The sequence below is a fragment of the Leucopleurus acutus genome (assembly GCF_964270905.1).
Source record: "Leucopleurus acutus genome assembly, chromosome: 3".
Classification (NCBI taxonomy): domain Eukaryota; kingdom Metazoa; phylum Chordata; class Mammalia; order Artiodactyla; family Delphinidae; genus Leucopleurus; species Leucopleurus acutus.
In genome coordinates, this window is record NC_139145.1 from 168,456,346 (window position 1) to 168,478,976 (window position 22,631).

General features: G+C 42.7%; 1 protein-coding gene across 1 annotated transcript in view; it reads left to right on the forward strand.

Moving 5' to 3' along the window:
• SEMA5A (semaphorin 5A) overlaps nucleotides 1-22,631 on the forward strand; it is a gene marked incomplete at its 3' end in the record, with an annotated part of 473,237 nt that overhangs the window by 159,810 nt on the left and 290,796 nt on the right. The window contains exon 2 of the mRNA XM_082836606.1: nucleotides 14,847-15,043. Within this exon, the coding sequence (XP_082692732.1) occupies nucleotides 14,923-15,043 (121 nt within the window). The 5' untranslated portion in view covers nucleotides 14,847-14,922. The remainder of the gene's footprint in view (nucleotides 1-14,846; nucleotides 15,044-22,631) is intronic.

Below are 22,631 nucleotides of genomic sequence, written 5' to 3' on the forward strand. Positions count from 1 at the left end.
TTTATTGTTTAGTTTTGCTTCTTTGTCTATTTGCAATAAATAGTGATTTACTATATTATATATTATTCTTGACTTTTTCTCTCACTGTGATGTTTCCATTATCTGTTTATGTTGTATGTAGCTGGTGTCCATCCATTTTCCCCGTGATATGATATACCATAAAATTTTCCATTCTCTTAGTGGACACCTGTATTATTTCTGGGTCTTTGCTATTATGAAAAATGCTGCTATGAATGTTCTTTTACAAGCTTCCTGGGGAGATGTGGAATTTTCCTAAGGCTGAGGCCACCCACCATCACAGCTCTTTTTAAACAGTGAACTGATTTTATCATCTCTTTGTAGGAAGACACTAATTTGGTGGTTAGAGATTTTCTTTTCCTGCAAGATTTAAGAAGCATTTTTTTAAATAGCTCTTACTTATTAAAACTTTTTTAGTGCTTCCTAATCGCTAGGGAATTTTCTATGTTCTTTCAAATTAACTCATATAATCTTAAGCTATGGGTTTTTATCTCCATATGACAGATAATGGAACCTGAGACATAAGGTTATTGTTGGAGCTAATTGGAACCCAGGTGGTCTGGGTCCAGTGTCTATGTTTCATCTCTGCAATGCTGCCTCTCCCAAACTAGCGGTGGTGGGCAGGGCGGGTCACCGGGACATTGTGGGCTGAGGGGTACCATAGGTAGTTCTTAATTTTCACAAGGCAAAATCAAGCAAGCAGGCATCCTGCAGCGGTGTTTAGCCCCCTTTACTGTTAAGGAACAGTGTGCCAAATTGATGCAATCTGTCATTGCTTTTCCTGGACTTGTATTTAGGAATCATTCTTTTTGTGTTTCCATTAACATATCCACCATCACATAGCTTTTAATATTTTGAAGTGCAGAATTTAACACAGTTGGGGATTACTTTAAACCATGGAGACCTTTATTGTAATGTCCTCAATGACCTTTCCACGTTTCAGGCTAATGAACTGAAAAATAAAACACAATGTGTTCACAGCACATCTGCGTGTCCCCGCGTTGCATTATGTGCTAATCGTTCGATGTTTCTGTGGCAGCTAATTCATGGTCTTCGTTGACTTGTTCTCCTGAAATCTCACCTAATAGATTGATTCCTTGTGAGGGAACTTGTAGTTTTCCATGGAAACGCCCCCGAAACTTGCCGTGAGCACTCCTCAGCGGCACTGGCAGAAAGTATCCAGGCCTTTACAATGATTTTTCCATCACTTAGTTCAAGGCTGTCTTGGTTTCTATCCCCTCTAGGATCTAGTCGGTCAGTCGATAATACTTAATATCATACTGTCTTCTGGGCCCTGGGACATCCAGCAAGCAAGACCCAGGCTCAGTCCTCCAGTTCTGATATTCTTGTGGGTTAAACAGGCCATAAGCAGATACATCAGTTGAGTGATTTCACGTAGTTTTGAGTGACTTGAAGAAGTGAACGTAGAGGAATCTGGTAGAGGGGAAGAGGCTGTGCTTCAGCTGGACGGATTGGGGAGGTCTTTCTGAGGAGGTGACATTGAAGGACACCTGAGTAATGAGAAGGAGGCCCCTTGGAAGGACTTAGAGAAACAACCTCTGGACCTAAGGACCACCAAGTGGCATCTGAAAGGTGATGAGCTGGGTGGGCGAAAATACCAGAGAGGTACGTGTATGCGTGTTCATGGCCCCAGCACGGTGCATGGGAGTGCTGGGGAAGGTGCAGAAGTGGGTGGGGACAACCCTTTAAAGAATACAGATGTTTTATTTTCGTTGATTCTTTGTTTCCAGCTGTATTGAGGTACAGTTGACAAATAAAAATTGCATATATTTACAGCGTACAACATGATGTGTTTTTTGGGTTTTTTTTTTTAAGAGCAAATAAGGTGGAAATTTTATTGGAAAATTATCTAAACAATTTTATGAAACTTACATAACTTCGATAACAAAACCTAAAAACGGTAATACACAATCACAACTGACTTAAGATCTTAGTAAAGTGAATTAATCAATTGTAATAAAATAACAATCTGCCTTGATTTAGTTATAGTTAGGCCTGTAATGCAAAGGTGCTCCAGTATTAGGGAATCATATAAACATACCATATCATTAGGACAAACTGCAACGTGATGTTTTGATATATGTACACATTGTGAAATGATTATCACAGTCAAACTAACGAGCATATCCATCACGTCACCTAGTTACCTTTGTGTGTGTGTGTGTGTGTGTGTGTGTGTGTGTGTGTGTGTGTGTGGTGAGGACATTTCAGATCTACTCTCTTAGCACATTTCAAGCACACAATATGGTATTATTAATGACAGTCACCATGCTGTCCATTAGATTTCCAGAACGTATCCAGCCTGCATAACTGAACCTTTGTACCCCTTGATCAATATCTCCCCGTTTCTCCCACTCCCCAGCCCTTGGCAGCCAATTCTACTCTCTGCTTCTCTGAGTTTGACTTGTTTAGTCTCTTTACAAGGATTGCTCTGGTTGTAACGTAGATAATAGGCTTTGTTGCAGGGGAGGCAAGCGTGAAAGCCCCAAGACCCCGACTAGATAGGCTTCTGCTGAGTCCAGGGGAGAGAGGAAGCGGCTTCACTTGGGATTGCAGCCATGGAGGTGAGAGGGGGCCAGGTGTGTGATCCATAGGACAGGGTTTACTGATGGTGTAGAGTGGCAGGTGGGGGAATTAGAGAAGCCAAAATGACTCTAGCTGTTATGGGGAGGACTCAGGCAGGAAGCAGATTTGGGGAAGAGGGGCAACTGAGGGTTTGTTAGGTCCATGTTTGGTTGGAGGTAATTCTCTGCACTCAAGTAGAAGAGAAGAGAGGATGGAAGTTGCAGTGTCAGGGTCAGGTTGGAGCTGAGATATACATCTATGTTCACCTGCTGATGGTTGCTCTTCCATAACTTGAGCTCCCAGGAGGATGTGTAGGTGGTGAGCAGAGGGTGACACTAGATGCTAAGGCCATCTCATAGTTGTTCAAGGGCTGGTGCACATTCATCACCATCTGGATTAAATTATGATCAGTGAGGTCTCAGGCTCCAGGATTGGTGAATGATGCTGCCAGTCACTTCACGAAATTTCTGTCCCTGAGGAAATACATATTCAGGCCCAACTGAAGTCAGTTGGTAGAAATAGAGCACCTGCTAATTTTTTTTAACCAGAGGATCCATGTGTCTAGCAGAGCTCCCAACTCTTAGTCAATAAATGATAACTGCAGAAACGCGGTATACACTGGGATGGTACCTTCAGTGTAGCGAGATGACCATGGATTTGGAGCCAGGGATGTACCTGTTAGAATTGTTAGCTCTTCTGTTTATCTGTGGGACCTCCTTGAGTCTTCACATCTGTAGACTAGGAAAGAATGCTAATACTTATTTTACAGGCTTATTTCAGGAAAACAAGAGATGTATTAATGCTGTGCATCACCACATAACCTTCTTTGCAGTTTCCTATATTTTATTGTACTCCGATTAGCAGAATCTTTGATTTTGATATGATATGGCTTAGTATTTTTTTCTTATGATGAGAACTTTTAAGATTTACTCTCTTAGCAAATTTCAAATATGCAGTACAATATAGTTATTTTTTATTTTTGTAAGGATTTCTTATTCTTGTTTTTAATAAACGGACCCCAAAAATGTAATGAGTGCTCTTGAGGTCTATCTTTTTTGTCCTTAGACCAAAGAGTGTGACACATTTGAACTCAAATGAATCAGCTTTGGTGTATTGGTCCACTGGCCTAATAGGTATCATCAGACATCACACACAAGGGCCATTCCCAACTGAAATCTGAAAACACCAATCAGAGGCCTTTTCACTCAATAGCCTAGTTTTCCCAAGTGTATCAGTTGGCTATTATCTGTAAATTTATCTGATACAATTTCAAGGTATTTGCATTTTCACCCTAGAATAATGAATTTTATGAATTTACTTCTGCTGTGAATTGTAATATATTCCTTTTTTTTTTTTTGTCTTTTGATTTTTCAAGTGGTTCCAGCAAATTATGGTGTGCCAGAATAAGTTACTCAAACCCCTCAGGGTTCACACACTTCAGGTATATCTTCCATGTGCTTTCATGTTTCCAGACCTGGGAGACTTCCTCTTTTTCGCTGGTCTGCCTATAGTAATCCCTTCATCCCTTTGACCACTAATTGGAAAATTATGACATTTAGAAAGGACATTTCTCAAAACCATGGGAATCCTCATATTTGGACCAGATGTTAAGAGAATTTTAATAGAGGAATAAAACATCTGTGACAATGAATAGTAGAGTCATAGAAGGAAAGGGAACAAGAATTGCATTTTAATGGAAGCATAAATATTGATTAGAAGGTAGAGAGGTGTATGTTGATTTACATTGTTTTTCTCCATTAACTCATTCCTCAGGTGGTAACTTTTTGTGTCTACTACATCCTGTATTGTCCAGAGGTTGAGAGTTTCACAGCCTATTTTAGAATGAGGCACATACACAGGCAATTATAGTTCAGGGTGATAACGACTATAATAGAAATGAGTGTTGATGTACAGAGGGGCCACATGGGGATGGGGGGGGAAGTCGAAAAAAGTCAGAGAAGGCTACTCAGAGATGAAGCTTAAGAATTGGAGCTAGAGGCAGGGAAACCTGTCAAAAACAGCTAACCATGTAGACGTGAGAAATAGAGAGGGTTGGTTAGGGTGGGGAGTGGGGCATGATTCTAAATATGGGTAAAAGGGAAGAGTTGTCAGAACACAGAGACAAAATGACACATGACGTTTGGGAAGATGAAGGAGGAGAAAATGGTGGGTGAGTCCTCAGAGAGAGAAATTGGGGTGGGGTGCACTTTCATTTAAAGGGAAGACGGGAGTAAGAGTTCCGGATGCAGTAAGCACACAGGGAGATTGGGGTGTTAAGGAAACCAGGGAGGAGAGGGTTTGCGGAGATATTCAGTTGGAGAGGTCATGGGCGCAGATGCCATGGTGACAGATGTCCAGTTGCATCAGCTTACCGGACTTGGCAATCAGAAGGCGACCAGTGACGCTGACCAGAGCAGAAACGTTGGGGAGCATTCTTTTCTTCCTGCCAGTGTTGCATGCTTTTGCAGATCATCATAGACATCACACCTTCTAGGTGACAAGAGACAAAGTGGCACTGCAGCTCCTGCCTATCTCACCTAAAAATGAACGGGAGCTATGAATAGTAATTGTCACATTATGAGAGTCATTTATAATGTGATTATTTTGTTCCGTCCCTATGAGTTTCCTCTCTCTAGATAAATCCTTTAGAAATTGTCAATATAGTTATATTGCCTTGAAACACCCATTATTTAAGGGTTTTTTTTTTCATTCTTAGAAAGTATTCCTGTTGATTTACCTATTACAGAAGTAGATTGAATGAACCTTCTCTTAGTTTTAAAACCTGCTGACAGATAAAATTAATATTGCCTTTGTGTAAATGATAATTTTATCAAATGGACTTCATTTATTTTTATGGTCCCTCCAGGCGATCTGGAGCTAAACAAGGGGAAAAAGACAAAAGTGTAATAACAGTTCCCTTTGAAGAGAGATATAAAATAAGGTCGCTGGAGCTGAACCATTATTGAAATGTGTAAAATACGTCAATGTTTGCTTTTTCTCATTTTATTCCATGAAGTCATTTTATATAGCCATAAAATCCTATCTCATCTCAGTTCAGATACGATGAAAACCTATGAGTAATAAAGTCATTTTCTTACTCAGTTACCTGAAGGTGGCATCTGGCAGTGTTTCTGTACTTGAGGGTGGTCAGTGTTTTCATTAAGACATTCCTAAAAACGTTGCACTAATTCATTTGTGTTAAACCTCTTTTGGCTGAAATTTGGCAGTGACGGTACATAGGTTAAAATAATATAAATAGGATCCAATTTTCATAAAAATGTACCTAAAAAGTGAAGATGCAATATGTCTGGTGAACATCCTGATTGCCCTTATAGACTCAACGCAATAACAAGAAAACTTTAATTTTGCTTTATTTCCCAAAGAATAAAATGTTCGGTTATTGTTTTTGAAAAAGTTTAGAAGAATCTATTTACTTGAACACTGTGCATTAACTTAAGTTTATTGTTTTGTTGGGGTTTTTTTTTGCGTTACACGGGCCTCTCACTGTTGCGGCCTCTCCCGTTGCGGAGCATAGGCTCCAGATGCACAGGCTCAGCGGCCATGGCTCACGGGCCCAGCCGCTCCGTGGCATGTGGGATCTTCCCGGACCGGGGCACGAACCCGTGTCCCCTGCATCGGCAGGCGGACTGTTAACCACTGTGCCACCAGGGAAGCCCAAGTTTATTGTTTTATTGATTCTTCATTTAATCCCATTTTCTGCTCAGTACCTAGAATGTCTGACATTACTACTAGGAAAGAGCACAGATTCATTCAACAGGTTCCTTCCAGCCATGAAGACAGTGAGGGCTTAGATGCTCCCTGACCTTTATTCCCCCTTCTTTGAACACTTGAAATTGAACCCCTTCAGAAGCCATAGCTTCTGTCTTCTTCATCCATTCAGAGGGATTCCTCCCTTTTCTATGTTCCCTAAGACTTTGCTCCTACTTCTAGGATAATTTGGTAATTATCAAAAGATGGACTTTTACTTGCTTGACTACTTATACCTGTGAGCTGGAAATGCCCAGACTGTGTCCTCGTCTGTGTTGGAGGGCTGTCCCTTGCCCACAGGTGGCATCCTTCAGTATGACTGTCTGGATTAAGGATGCCCCCTGTTTCCAGGCCATGGGTTCATCTCTTATGCTTTACTCCGGGGAGAAGACTGTGTTTCTGGGGGTAATTCGGGTTGTTTGAACTTGCGGCCATAAATGTGTGGTTTCACCAGCGTGAGCAGGAAGGCTGAGTGTGCCAGGCAAAGGGCCAGAGGGTTTTTCTCCTGTTTTGACATGGCCTGACACTGCACACTTGATCTTACCTTAATCTGTAAGATCCGTTCAATCCATTTGAGCCTTCGCTTTCTCTGCTGCAAAGTGAAGGGAGAGATGAGGTGATTTCAGCCGGCCCCTCCACCTCACGGATTCAGTGAGTTGTTGACTCACTTCCTGTCTCCTGTGTGCCAAGGGGCTGCATAAACCCTCTGACAGTGGTGCCTGTTCAGTGGCAAGGGATGCGTGAGTTCTGGATGCTGCTAAATAGAATGTCGGCTGCGTGACTTCTGATTCATTCAGATGGCCGATTCAGCTTGTCGGAACGCATACATTTGGGGCTGTAACTGCGTGTTCAGCCCATAGCTTGTTTATGAAATGTGAAAGGTTATGACTTTCCATGGAACCCTTGATGAGGAAGCAGGCACTGTAACTGGTTCCTCAGGGTTTCCCAGAAAGGATCTGCCACCTTGGCTGGAGTAGGCAGCCGCTGTGTGTGCAGAAGGTGGAGGCCAGCCTTGACCTTGGGTAGTGGGAAGACTCGGGGCAGCAGTGGGGCCCGAGGCATCAGCAAACATGCAAAGAGTGTGCAAGGCTTACCCGGAGGACCGTGGCTAGGCGGGAGGGGCTGAAGGGAAGCCTTGGCACTGGGAGTAGTGGAGGTGGAATTAGGAGGAGATGGCTCGTTGGTGGAAGGGCAGAGTATTCTCTTCGGAAAGCAGTGGAAAATCCTGAGAGGGTTTGAGTAGGGCAAGGCTGTTTACCTGGCAGCAGCTGACGACTGTGCAGTAGATGTTTGGCTGTGCCAGGGTGTGCGGGAATAAGGCTCCACGGTTTGTTCAGATGATGGACTGATTTCTTCAGTGGTTCTGCTGCTTTCGGTTCGGGCTGGGGCTTTAGTCTCTGGGGGAGTGTTTCATCTGATCCCATGGAATAGGGCCAAGAGATGGATGGAAAGATGAGGGCAAACACAGACCTTCAGAAGAGCTGTCCATCCCCTTCTTATAAATCCTGTCGTGCTTCTGATGTTACAACAGACTGTAAGTTTTTACAGTTGAGATGCGCACGCGAAGCATCCTCCCAAGGGCTGCTGTGCTCCAGTGGGTGTGGGGCTCGGCTTCCTGGTCCTCTCCGAGCAGCTCATTGGTCAGTTCTCTCACCTGACTTCTCCATCTTGTCTGCAATGGAGGTCCTAAAGCCATCAGGTAGGAGCCGGGCTGGCAGAGTTTCTGTGGGCTCTCTGCGTTGCGCCCATGCATCTGGCCACTTCCAACTTTACAGTGGGTCAGAGATTCAGAGGAACACCAGCCTCCCCTGAAAAAAAGTACGTGAAGCTTATTTTGGATCTGGTTTTATTCATCAGTAGTTAGACTTTGTTCCTGAAGCAAAACTTCTTGTGTAAGCTTTCATTCTTTTGACTTCTATTTTATCTGACAGCAGTTTTTTTTTAACTAAAAGGAACAGTTATTTTCTGTTCCCCAAAGCCTATTCATTTGCAGTGTGGGTGTGAATGAGAAATGTTATTTATTGCACAAACATGTATATATGGAACTTTGCTTATTTAGATCAAGCTTATAGAGAGAACGTACTCCCACATCAGGAGACTAAAGGGAAGGCTTCAGGGATTTTGAAGTAGATGCAACGAAAATGCTTCTGTTTTGTAGCCCAAAGTGGCCTGCTGTAATAATCTTCCTATTGGCAAAATCAACTTGTTTAGTATTGTCACCAAACATATTTTTACTTTTCCAGAGGTGGTAGGATGAAATTCGAAGCAACTTTTATTGAAATTGATCCTTTGAACATTCCTTCATCATGTATTTCCCCAATGTAGCAAAGAGTTATAATTAACGTGACTTTCGTTTTTATTGAAATTTTGCTGAAATGACTCAATACGAATTCAGTTGGGTGATTTATATAAGCATATTTAAAAATAATCTTTCAAGTGATGATGGCTTATTTAATTTCTAAAGAGGGAGAGGTATTTTGATACATACAAATCAGAGATTCTCAACCAGGGCTATTTGACAAAGTCTGGAGCCCATTTTGGTTGGCACAGGTTGGGGGGTTGCTACTGGCATCTAGTGGGTAGAGAGGCCAGGGATGCTGCTAAAGGCACAGAACAGCTCCCAGAACAAAGAATTACCTGGCTCGAAATGGCAATAGATTGAGCACTAAAACCTCTGATATAAATATGCTTCTCCCCACCCCACCACATTCCACTGAGAGGTGAGAGTCCAGGACGGAAGGACCTGATATGTAGATCTGAGCCTGTTTTGAGTAAAGGACTATTCAACGAGTTAGCTTTGCTTGGTAGGATACTCAGAAAACCCTGATGTAAATGAAAACTGTGAACGCCCCTCCCTGGTACCTTACCAGGCTGACTGTTTACAGTACCTTTATTTTAAGAACAAAGGTAACGTGTTATAGTTCGAAAATTATAAACTTCTAAAAATCACCTGTTCTCATTAAATGTGCTTCCCTTAGCTTAACGTGGCAAACATATAATTTCATCTCATCCCCATAGGACCATGGATCTGTCCCATTTTAGCAGCTCTTTCACTTGACAGGGCATTTTCTTCTCTAATCATCACTTTCAACATCCCAGGGAAGGAACGTTTCAGGCACTTGCATTATTCTTCTTCAGCTTTCCTTCGGGAGGCAAGATGTTAGGATTGAGATGGGAATGCATGGCTATTGGAAATATAGGACAGGTCCAGTTGGCAGTTGTCTGTATAACTTGTTTCATGGTTAACAGAAGGGGATTCTATGTTGGCTTGGGTCTGACGCACTGAAAACTATCTGCAAGAGAGGAATTTGCTTTTAGCCCTAGGGTGACCTGAGCTCAGTCTCAGAGGTCGAGACGGCCATGCTTCCATTCATTTCTGTGGTGGATGCTGTTCAGTGGGAGTTGATGTGTCAGAGATACTGCTCTGGGTGCCTGCTGGCTGCCAGGTGGGGGTGTAAGTGCTTGGTGTCCTGCCTGCCACACAGCTAGCTAGCACTTGCTGAGAGTTCACCGTTACTTTCACTATCCTTCCCATAATTTTTTTTTTTTTTTCTGTACGTGGGCCTCTCACTGTTGTGGCCTCTCCCGTTGCGGAGCACAGGCTCCGGACGCGCAGTCTCAGCGGCCATGGCTCACGGGCTTAGCCACTCCGTGGCATGTGGGATCTTCCCAGACCGGGGCATGAACCCGTGTCCCCTGCATCGGCAGGCAGACTCCCAACCACTGCGCCACCAGGGAAGCCCCTTCCCATAAATTTTTATCATCACCATTTTGTTTTGATGTGGGACAGTGATACTCTACCTGCAGCCCTTTCCCGAGTGTACTGTTGAGGGTGCTCCAAATCTCCTTGCTCTGAACAGATCAAAATTACATCTAAAACAACTCTAACAGGACTTCCCTGGTGGCTTAGTGGTTAAGAATCCTCCTACCAGTGCAGGGGACACAGGTTCGAGCCCTGGTCCGGGAAGATCCCACATGCTGCAGAGCAACTGAGCCCGTGCACCACAATAGCCCTTGTGCCTAGAGCCCATGCATGCTCCACAGCAAGAGAAGCCACCACAATGAGATGCCCACGCACCGCAATGAGATGCCCGTGCACCACAACGAAGAATAGACCCTGCTCGCCACAGCTAGAGAAAGCCCGCACACAGCAATGAAGACCCAACGCAGCCAAAAAATAAAAATAAAAAAATAAAATAAAACGCCTCTAATGGGTGTTACTCTTTTTAAACTTAATTTCTTATTTTATATTGGAATATAGTTGATTTACAATGTTGTGTTAGTCTCAGGTGTACAGCAAAGTCATTCAGTTCTACATGTACATCTAGCCATTCTTTTTCAGATTCTTTTCCCATATAGGTTATTACAGAATATTGAGTAGAGTTCCCTGTGCTATACAGTAGGTCCTTGTTGATTATCTATTTTATATATAGTAGTGTCTATGTGTTCATCCCAAACTCCTATTAAGATATGTCATTTGGTAAAATGTCATGTCATAAGTCTCAGGTCAGAGGGAGAAGAAAGATGGGCTGCTTCATGTATTTGCCTCCAGACTGGAGTTCAAGAGCAGTCTCCAGTTTTGCAGACTGTGACCCCTTTTCCAAGAGTGAAATGAATCATACTTTTAATTTTAAAACCCAGGAAAAAATAGCACGTGTGCCTCCATTGCCCATTACAATGTACTGGCCTGGTCAGGGATTATGGACCCATTGGACAGATGTATCCTTGGCTCCCAGTTTTTCTCTCCTTTCCTTCCCCCACGTTCATGCTCAGACTCTCTCCCTCCTCTGGAAACCATACTCTTGCCTCATCATGATTTGCAGCCCCTTCACTTTTTTCTCTGCCTAATTTGAACATTTCCATCCATGGGAGGATTGAGTCAATGGGGCGCAAAATATGGAGACTGTGAAATTCGATGTACCCTCCACTTCGTGTTTTCTCTATGTTGACATATCACCACGGACTCGTGTGCACACCCCTTGTTAAAGAAGAGGCCCCTCTCCTCCCTTTCATAACCAGCCTCTCTACTGGAACCTTAATAGTTTGCCACCCCTATTTTTCTGGATCTTACACCGTCTCTCCCTCTTAAATCTGCAGTCTCTTCTCCACTCACCACTCCTCAGAAAAGAAGCCACGTTTAATGATCTGTTTTCTGTACCCTAAAATTTTCTGAACTTTGGTCCTTCCGTGCTTACCTGATTTCACTGAATTTTCTGGGGTTACCTAGCATTCAAGTTACCACAGATATTCTGTCGCACTTTTGCTTCATCTGTTCCCTTCTTGGTTTCTCATGTCATGGACTCTGTCTCCTGTTTTTCTGAAACTGACCCCAGAGTTGACCATTGACTGTCCTTTTTTTTTTTTTTTAACATCTTTATTGGAGTATAATTGCTTTACAATGGTGTGTTAGTTTCTGCTTTATAACAAAGTGAATCAGTTATACATATATATATGTTCCCATATCTCTTCCCTCTTGCGTCTCCCTCTCTCCCACCCTCCCTATCCCATCCCTCTAGGTGTTCTCAAAGCACCGAGCTGATCTCCCTGTGCTACATGGCTGCTTCCCACTAGCTATCTATTTTACGTTTGGTAGTGTATATATGTCCTTTGACTAAAGCCAGTAGTCTTCACTCTACCTCATCAGGGTACAGTGGACGAGGCCTCTTTTTATTTTTTATTAAAAATTTTTTTAACATCTTTATTGGAGTATAATTGCTTTACAATGTTGTATTAGTTTCTGCTGTATAACAGAGTGAATCAGCTATACGTATACATATATCCCCATATCCCGTCCCTCTTGCGTCTCCCTCCCACCCTCTCTATCCCACCCCTCTAGGTGCTTTGGTACCAAGTTCATCTCCCTGTGCGATGCAGCTGCTTTCCACTAGCTATCTATTTTACATTTGAGACCTCTTTTTAAAATGTGTTATTTCTATCTTGGCTCCCATGGTGCTGTGTTCACTTGATGCGCTATATCTGTTCTCTTGTCTCATCTTCGTGTGGTTACTTTTCTTGAACAAATTCTAAATAAACACTTCTCTTTAGCCCTTTTTTTTCTCATGCTTTCCCTTGGTGAGGCTCAACCACACCCATGATTTTAAACATTGCAAAGATTATATGCTGTCTCTGAATTCTTTTCTTTCCTGAGCATCCAACCTGGATTTTCCACAGTCAGCTGCATTTCCTTAAATATTCTCTTGGCATCTTAAACCCAACATGCACAAAACCAAATGATCATATCCTCCTCTAAAACTTCTTCTGTTGATTATCATATTTTAAAAAATGACATGACTGTCCTCAAAGTGACTCACATTCTTTATCTTCTGTCCATCTGTGCCTCTTTGCTTTCTGTTCCTCCCAGTTTAACAGATTAGAACAACAACCATTTATTATATTTCACACTTTGGGGGTTAGGAAATTGGACAGCGCTCAACTAGTTGATTTCTTTGCTCTTGTGATACTAAAGTTACTCAGTGGGTTTCAGCTTTACTCATATATCAGGTGCCTTGGTGGGGCTGGCTGGGAAGCTGGGCTTAGTGGGAAATATCACCAGGAGGACGTATATGTGGTCTCCCTGGCATGACAGTTTCAGGGACATTGGGCTTCTGACCCAGTGTCTCAGTGCCCCAGAGGAGACAGGAAGTAGAAACTGCTAGCCTCTTAGGGTATGGGCTTGGAAACTAGGGTACCATCACTTCTGACCCAGTGTCTCAGTGCCGCAGAGGAGACAGGAAGTAGAAACTGCTAGCCTCTTAGGGTATGGGCTTGGAAACTAGGGTACCATCACTTCTGACCCAGTGTCTCAGTGCCCCAGAGGAGACAGGAAGTAGAAACTGCTAGCCTCTTAGGGTATGGGCTTAGAAACTAGGGTACCATCACTTCTGACCCAGGGTCTCAGTGCCGCAGAAGAGACAGGAAGTAGAAACTGCTAGCCTCTTAGGGTATGGGCTTGGAAACTAGGGTACCATCACTTCTGACCCAGTGTCTCAGTGCCACAGAGGAGACAGGAAGTAGAAACTGCTAGCCTCTTAGGGTATGGGCTTAGAAACTAGGGTACCATCACTTCTGTTGTATCTGACTGAGCAAAGCAGTCAGAGAGCCAACCCAGATTCAAGAGAGGGGGTGAAGATCCAGCCTTCAGTGGGAGCAAGGTCGAAGAAGCTGTGGACATCTTTAATTTTCTGTACTTTGCCTGACCCGTCACACTGAGTGTTTGCTGGGTTTACCTTAATTTCTGTTCACATTGACCCCACCTGAAGTCACAGCTTCCTTTCTTTCTCTTCTGAACAATTGCTGTATCTTCAGTTTAACTTCTCGACCTTTCTGCTCTTCTTTAGCCGATTTCCTGTGTATGCTATGGTGAGAATGATTACTATTTCTTCTAATGTTAATATACTGTGGTAGCTTATTGCCTAAAAATAGAGACCTCAGACCTTAGTATCATTCATTCACCTTCCAAATCTTAACCCCACATTCTCTCTAAGCTGCTTTCCATCTCTCCCCTTTCTATCCCCTGGGGTCAAGTACAGTAAACTGTTCCCAACACATGTTGCCTACTCATTCCTCTTGGCCCTCCAGTGCATCATTTCATCCTCTTCTGGATTACTTCCAGAAGTCTCCATCTGTTGAAATCCTCTTTATCCTCCACGATTAAACTCAAATATGAAGTCTTCCTTTGACCCACCCTTGATCTCTCTAAGTAGCAGTCGTACTCTCTCTCCTAACCCCCATAGCGCTCCTGCTTCTTTTTATGATTTTCTAACAGCTTGGATTATAGTTATTTTTATTAGCCTGTCTTATTTTAAAGCTTATTAATCTTTTAAATTATTCGTAATCTTTAAAGTTTCCCAGCTCCCAGCACGGCAATTTCATTTCACCCAGTAGGTGCTCCGTATAGGTTTTATTTGATGCACACTTGATCTCTAGCCAAAAACTTTGCAGGAAGGTCATCTGTAAATTTCAAAGGAGAAAGGCACCCACTGTGGATGATTTTTAAGAGCTGGGTAGATAGTATTCATCAGGTTATTAGTCAAGGACAATGGTCATGGCCTTATTTAATAGGGGCTTTTGTATTTTGAAAAGGGAAGGGGAGGGATTCTTAGGGCATCCACATGTAGATCTGCATTTGCATGACCGGGTGAGAATGATGTTCCAAGGGAAAACCAATCGATGGTCACAACTCTGAAACTGAATTCTTCATGGGGGTGGGGACGATGACGACTTGATAGAGCTTAAACTTGAACATTCTTCTTTTATAATCAATGGGTTATCTCATAAAATTATTGGGAGGAAAAGAGGTCTAGATTGAGACATACATTATTACATTTCTGAAATATCTCCTAGAAAAAGGTGTGTTTGTCCAAGCACTGCAAGGCTCTTTTTTTTTAAAGGGCGTGATCGGGCTTTACTAAAAGACCAGCCACCAGAAAACGTGAACCCATGTTAATGCACTTGTTCTCTTTTGCGTGTTTTAGGCACTTTCCCCACATGACGGGACGACGAGCTTCTGGTTAAAGACAAGTGTCCAGAGCCTAAGGTCTCCTGCCCACCATGAAGGGACCCTGCATCATTGCGTGGCTCTTCTCAAGCCTGGGATGGTGGAGACTCGCCCAGCCGGAGACAGACGCATCTCAGTGCCAGAGAGCAGAGCACCCGGTCATCTCCTATAAAGGTGAGGGTCGAGCACTCTCTGATTGCAAAGGCACCATTTAAATGCTCGTTGCATACTCAGAATAGCAGTGGTTATCGCTCTATCATTCTGTGAGTCTTGTTTTAGACATTGTTTAAAATCAGAGCAAAAATACAAAATCCCCCATCACAAGAATTTCATATTCTGAAACTGATCACTATCTTACGAAGAATCCTCAGCCATAAAAAGAAACGAAACTGAGCTATTTGTAATGCGGTGGATAGACCTAGAGTCTGTCATACAGAGTGCAGTAAGTCAGAAAGAGAAAGACAAATACTGTGTGCTAACACATATATATGGAATTTAAGAAAAAAAATGTCATGAAGAACCTAGGGGTAAGACAGGAATAAAGACACAGACCTACTAGAGAACGAACTTGAGGATATGGGGGGGGGGGAAGGGTGAGCTGTGACAAAGCGAGAGAGAGGCATGGACGTATACACACTACCAAATGTAAAATAGATAGCTAGTGGGAAGCAGCCGCATAGCACAGGGAGATCAGCTCCGTGCTTTGTGACTACCTGGAGGGGTGGGATAGGGAGGGTGGGAGGGAGACGCAAGAGGGAGGAGATATGGGGACATATGTATATGTATAACTGATCCACTTTGTTATAAAGCAGAAACTAACACACTATTGTAAAGCAATTATACTCCAATAAAGATGTAAAAAAAAAGAAGAATCCAAGCTCAGAATTATCATAGGCAGAACGTCCCATTGTTGAGGCCACTTTTACTTAACAGGTGCTGTCAGCCTCCTAGGCATTTGAACCGGGGGAGAAAAATGTGACCCACAGAAATAACAACAAAACCAAGCAAAACAAAAAAATTCTTCATTTCAGCATTTCCCAACAAATCCTTAGTCCCACCACACAATGTACGCCTTTATCTCTATCTGGCATTGCGTGGCAGACAGAATTGGTTTACTGTCTCAAATATGCCTACATATCTGTAGGATCAATTGATTAGTGTGTATACACATTCTTTTCTTCTTTAATTCATCAAAATTTATTTAGGGTTCTTTACACCCTGGACATTTCTAAGCATTTAAGGTGATAAGTAAACTAGTCTTTGTCTCTGTCCTCAAGGAACTTGCTCTTATATCATGAAACTGAGTATAATTAATCAGACATTGTATTTTAATAATTCATCCAATGAATAGTTTTGTGGTCTGTTATTTTGTAACTTTTGTATCACAAAAGGATTTGAAATATATACAAAAATAGAAGAGTCTAAGAACACCCAGCCCCTGTATTTATTAATCCCTGGCCCACCTTTTTTCTTGTATATCCCCAGCCGTGCTCTACCCACATTCACCAAATTATTTTGAAGCAAATTCAAGAAATGATATAATAGTGCCATAATATTTCACTTCTTGGCTATCAAAGATAAGGAATTCATAATGCCGTAATCACACCAAAACATCAGAGACCCAGACAAAAACCAATGCCATAAAATTAGCAAACATCCAGTGAGTACTGTGAGAGCCCTGATGGTCACAGGAATGCTTGTGCCTTGTTCTGGTAACAGTTGAACTGAGTCAGGAACGGAAGGACCTTCATCTATTGCAGTTGGCTGGTGTCGTCTATTGCAGTTGGCTGGTGTATGTCTTGAGTCTCTTCATCCTTCACTGTGTTTTGTTGTTGTTGCTCTCCCCTTGCAAATTAATTTTTAAAGAAACTTGAGTCCATCATCCTGCAGAGTTTCCACAGTCCAGGGTTTGCCCAGTTTCCCATTGCTGTCATTCGGACGCTCTTCTGTCCTGGATGTGTCTGTAAATTAGTAGTGATATCCAGAGGCTGCCCAGATTCAGGTGTGCATCTTTGTGTCTCTGCTGTGTCATGGGTGGTGCTGTGTCCTTCAACGGGATGTGAAATGATCAGTCATCGAGGATCACGGCCTAAATCTCCGGATTCATTCATGGGTGAAAAACTGGGAGTTTTTAATTTTACTATTCTTTTTTCATTTAATGGCTGAAATATTTCTACATAAAGTAACTTTTCCTCCTCAACTATTTGAATATCCTGAGGGTGCAGCTGACATAGGAAAGGCAGAGTGAATGCTTACTTTTCTTCCCTTTACCGTTTTTGTAAAGAGCCTACTTAGTTGGCTCTCCAGCATTATCCAGAGGGGACAAATAAAATGTTATGTTTGCTTTTTTTTAAAAAAAAGTGGTTATTAGAATTATTTTTAATACATGGATTTCAATATTTGGTATATTTCCATCACTTGCAGCTTATGTTCTTACAGATGGTGAAATTGTCACATTTCAGGCCTAGGGGAGCCTCTTGAGGTTGGCCCCTGAGTTCTTTGGCAACAACCCAAGTGGCCTTGGATGGCTTGATTATTCTCTAGGATAATAAGACTCCTCTTACCCATCTCCTTCCATTGACCTGAGAATCAGCCATTTTTATCTGATTCAAGCATAGCGGTGATCAAAGTCAGGTGTTTTCAGTGTATAGAGCTAAGGAGAACGTTCTTTAAAACACACCAGAAGTTGCTCTGGATACTTCCAGTTCATCTCCAGGACTCTAGGCACTTTCTGATCCTCTTCTATTTTATGTCTCTATCTTTCTCTCCTGTGCACAGAATCCTGTCTCTGCAGGTCAGCATAATTATTCCTTTGCCTTTTCCTGTAATTCATACTTAGTCATTTCAGAATAAAAGTTCTGTGCAACTTTAGTCCTTATTGAATACAGAAAACCCTTTCGGATGATTTTTCTTCTTTTCTTTTAGTCCTCAGGGTATAAATCTCACTGGAAAATGGAAGCAAAATTAGCACCTTTAAATCGAAACAATTTCCCTTTGTATGGTAGTGCCAACAACTCAAAATCCAGTTAATTTCATTTGTTTAATTTCACTTTTGATTTTTCGAGATTTTCAAAATTTACATTACATTATTCTGTAGTGTTTTAAAGTCAAATTAATAAAACAAGCGGTGTTTAGAGGAACTGTTTTCCTTACCTTGTTCACTCTCTCTGCCTTTAGCTCACCTTTTACTTATAGTTTATGCTTCTTTTTAAATATAAACCAAACTCCACACACACATACACATGCACATATATATTCATACCCTCTTTTCTTAAAAAGTAGCATGTATAAAGAGTTTTCTCTATCTAGCATTTTTTGACATCATGATATGCCCTGGAGTCCACGTCCCAGTAGTATGGGTTTATGGCACTTCTTCTCATGGTCACATAGCTCTCCTCTATGTAATGAACTCTAGTCTACTCAGCAACTCCCTGCTGGGAGAAGTGATCAGGTATAGTGTTACAATGTGTAATGACTCCTGCACACACATCTTTTGATATTTTTGCAAGTGTAACATTGACAGAGATTCCTGGAATTGGAATTGCTGGGTCAAGGGGTGAACGCAGTTGTAGTTTTGCTAGATACTCCCTGATTTCCTTTCATGAAGGTTGCACCATTTTGCATTCTCATTGCCCTGGATAGGAGTATCTGTTTCGCACTAGACTTTCCAACCGAGTGCACTGTTAAGCTTTGGGATTTGGGAAAACCCCATAGCTCATAAATGGCATCTCAACATACTTTTAATTTTCATTTTTAAAATTTGGAGTGAACGTTCAACAGGCATTTAATAACTGCCTATATATGTACCGGGGGGTCTGTACTAAATATGGAGGAGATAGAGGTAAAAAACCTAGTTCCTGTTAAGGGTCTAGAATATCTTGAGGAATCTAACAGAAGGACCGTTGCATTACATTGTATTAAGGGTCCTCTCGGGTGTCTTTGCCGGGTGCTGTGTGAGCCCAGGGAAGGGGTGTCGGCACCAGACAGCCTGGGCTGTAGAGGAATGGTTAAGGAGGGTTTCTAGGATGCAGCAGTGCCAGAGCTGAGTCCCAGATGATTGTTAGAAGGTGTTTGTGAATCTCATGAGGGGCGCACAGCAGGTTTTGGCAAGTGTCGAGTACAGTAAGCCATGAAATGTCAGTTCAGATTACAGAGAGGAAGTAGAGGGAGATGAAATGTACAGTGAGGAATCAATAATGCACGGCATCAAAAGGCATCTCAAGAAGTCCCCCTCTTGTCTGCACAGGCTCACCTTGGAGGATGGAGAAATGCTGGCAGGAAGAGCAAATTCTGGGGCCGCTGCTGTGACCAAAGAGGGCAGCGATGAGGGCCTGAGCTACGGGAGTGGTAGCAGAAATGTAAAGAATTGGGTGGATTCTGGAGATTTGAAGAGGGAGTTGTTGATGTTTTAAAGGATATAAGACAGGGGGAAGCAGGAGGCACTGAGAGTGAGCCCTGAGTTCTTGGCTGTTGGTTCCAGACAGGGTAAAGAAGGGGAATCTGAAATGATGTTAGATCGAGAAAGCTGAGTTCCTAGCTGCCATCGGATGGAGTTAACTAATTGAGAGCAGGTATCATGGGAACCAAGAAAGGAGAGCTTTTTCAAGAGGGAGGTGGCCGTCAGAGTGTCTGATGATGCAGCCAGTTCAAGGCACCTGTGGGCCAGAAGGTAGAGTGACAAACTCATCCTGATTTGCCCGAGACTTTTTTGGGATATAGCACTGAAAGCCCTACTGTCTTCTGGGAAAACTGGGACAGGTGGTTACCTTCCCAGAAACTCTGTCAGCAATGGTGTATTAGTTTCTCAGTATTCCTGTAACCACATACTACAAACTGGGTGGTTTAAAACAATCACAATATCTTCTCTCACAGTTCTGAAGGCTAGAAGTCCAAAAGCAAGGTGTCACCAGGGCCACGCTCTGAAAGCTCTAGGGAAGAATCTTTGCCACTTCTTAGCTTTGGATGGCTGTCAGCAGTCCTTGGCGTTCTTTGGCTTGTGGACCCATCACTCCAGTTCTCTGAGTCTGTAGTCACATGGCATTCTCTCTGTGCGTCTGTGTCTGTTTTCTCTTCTTTTTATTTATTTATTTTTATTTATTATTATTATTATTTTTTTTGGCAGTACATGGGCCTCTCACTGTTGTGGTCTCTCCCGTCGCGGAGCACAGGCTCCGGACATGCAGGCTCAGCGGCCATGGCTCGTGGGCCCAGCCACTCTGCAGTATGTGGGATCTTCCCGGACCAGGGCATGAACCCATGTCCCCTGCATCAGCAGGCGGACTCTCAACCACTGCGCCACCAGGGAAACCCCCTCTCTTTTTTTTATAAGGACACAAGTCATATTAGGTTTAGGGCCCACCGTCACCCAGCATGACTTCATATTAATTAATTACATCAAGGCCCTATTTCCAAATAAGTTCACAATCATCACAGGTACATGAGGTTAGGACTTCAACATATCTCTGGGTGGGCGTGGGGTGGACACATCAACCCGTAGCAAATGGCATTTATCAGAGCAGTTTCGCAGCAGTGCTGGGAATAAACCTAGATGCTCATGAGTGAAGGGACAAAGGTAAGGTGAAGAAATAGACATCAAAATTACTCTCTCAGTTGGCAGGGACATGAGGACAGGGAACGGCTTTTAAGAGAGCATTACTTAATCATCCTTAAATGGTACTGGTGAAGAGCGAAAAGACAGGGGGATATAATTGACTAGGCAAAGTCCCCGGGGCTATAGGAGGGGATAGGATACTGGGCACAGGCGAGGGATTAGCTCACAGGAAGGAGACCCCACCTCCAGCCAGCCCAGAGGGAGGGAGGCCAGGGCACCCAGGATGCAGGGCAGATAGAGGGAGGGAGTACCTGGGGACCTCCATCTTGGCTGAGAAAGGAGTATGCAGGCCATGGGCCAAGAGTATGGGTACTTTAGGAAGGAAGTGCTTCTCTTAAGAAAGGATAAGACTGTTGATCAAAAACAGACATAAAAGATTCCCTGCGGTTGTTTGGAGCCCAGTCAGTCCTTGAAATGGCTCCTGTTATAGCTGAGCAGGTGGCCGTGGCTATGCCCCATAAACACTCTTCTGTGCTCAATACAAGAAAGTTTGAGAAGGTATGATGAAACACTGATAAGACAGAAAAAAAGGAAGGGCTGGATCATCTTGATGTTTACCATCTTGGTTTCTGGGTACATTTAAAATTTCATGATTTAGCATTATACGTTGGAGGCACTCTGCACAGGAGGCTGCTCAGGAAGAGTCTGCAGGAACATCTCAGTACAAGTAAGCACCTTTCATTGAAGTCTTGATTTGATTTACTTGGCTGGGCAGAAGGTGCTGGCAGGATCTTTTTTCCCAGCCTTGGGAAAGTATTTACCACTTCGGGCTCCACTTGTCTTGTGGAGTTCATTGCTCAACAAGCCCTAACAGCTTGCTGTGTTTGCAAGGGTACTCCCTTGACTGCATGTTCTGGAGTATTTATCCCTGCTCGTGCAGTGGCTGCTAAAACACCCTGACCCATGACAGACGCACCCTTCACACTTAGGTCTGTGTCGTTTGCTTAAACGTCTGTTCCAATAAAGGGGGGGAAATAGTGACCCTTCAAAACAGCGTGTTTCTCAGCACGCTTACTGAATCTCATAACTGTATCCAAAATGAGTTTTAAATGTTTAATGTCCACTTAAGGCGTTAGTGCCATATTCTGCTTTTGTTCGTTTAATGATTAAAGTTTACCCATCACGCTCGCAATTTAGAGAGTGTGCTCCAGTTATAGGAATCGGGCAATTTCACATAACACACAGAGAAAGACCACCGCTGGGGTGAATCATGCTGTACTCAGGCTTACTTTGTCTTGCAGTTCTAATATCATGACTAATTTGGAGGCCTTTTTTCAGTGTCTTAGCTGACAGCACTTAGTATTTTTTTTAATTTATTTCATTTGAAATATAGTTGATTTACAATGTTGTGTTAACGTCTGCTGTGCAGCAAAGTGATTCAGTTACACATATATATATAAATATACATATACATCTATATATGTGCACATTCTTTTTCATATTCTTTTCCGTTATGGTTTATCACAGGATATTGAATATATTTCCCTGTGCTCTACAGTAGGACCTTGTTGTTTATCCATTCTATATATAATAGTTTGTATCTGCTAATCCCAAACTCCCAATCCATTCAGTCACCCACGTCCCCTCCCCCTTGGCAACCACAAGTCTGTTCTCTATGTCTGTGAGTCTGTTTCTGTTTTGTAGATAGGTTCATTTGTGTCGTATTTTAGATTCCATATATAAGTGATATCATATGGTATTTGTCTTTCTCTTTCTGACTTACTTCACTTAGTATGATAATCTCTAGTTGCATCCATGTTGCTGTAAATGGCATTATTTCACTCTTTTTTTATGGCTGAATAGTACTGCATTGTATATATGTACCACATCTTCTTTATCCATTCATCTGTCAATGGACATTTATGTTGTTTCCATGTCTTGGCTATTGTGAATAGTTCTGCTATGAACATAGGGATGCCTGTATCTTTTTGAATTATAGTTTTGTCCACATATTTGCCCAGGACTGAGATTGACAGCACTTAATATTAATGCCCAAGATGACTTCTGCCTGCAGAATCAGGCCAGGTGCTGTTAATTCTCCTCTCAGCTCCCTGGGATCTCTATCTGTAACTCCTGGATGTTCCTGCTGAGTGTCTTCCTACTTCTGGATTTGTTGTTTGGCCTGAGAATTGTTTTGGAACTTATGGAAGA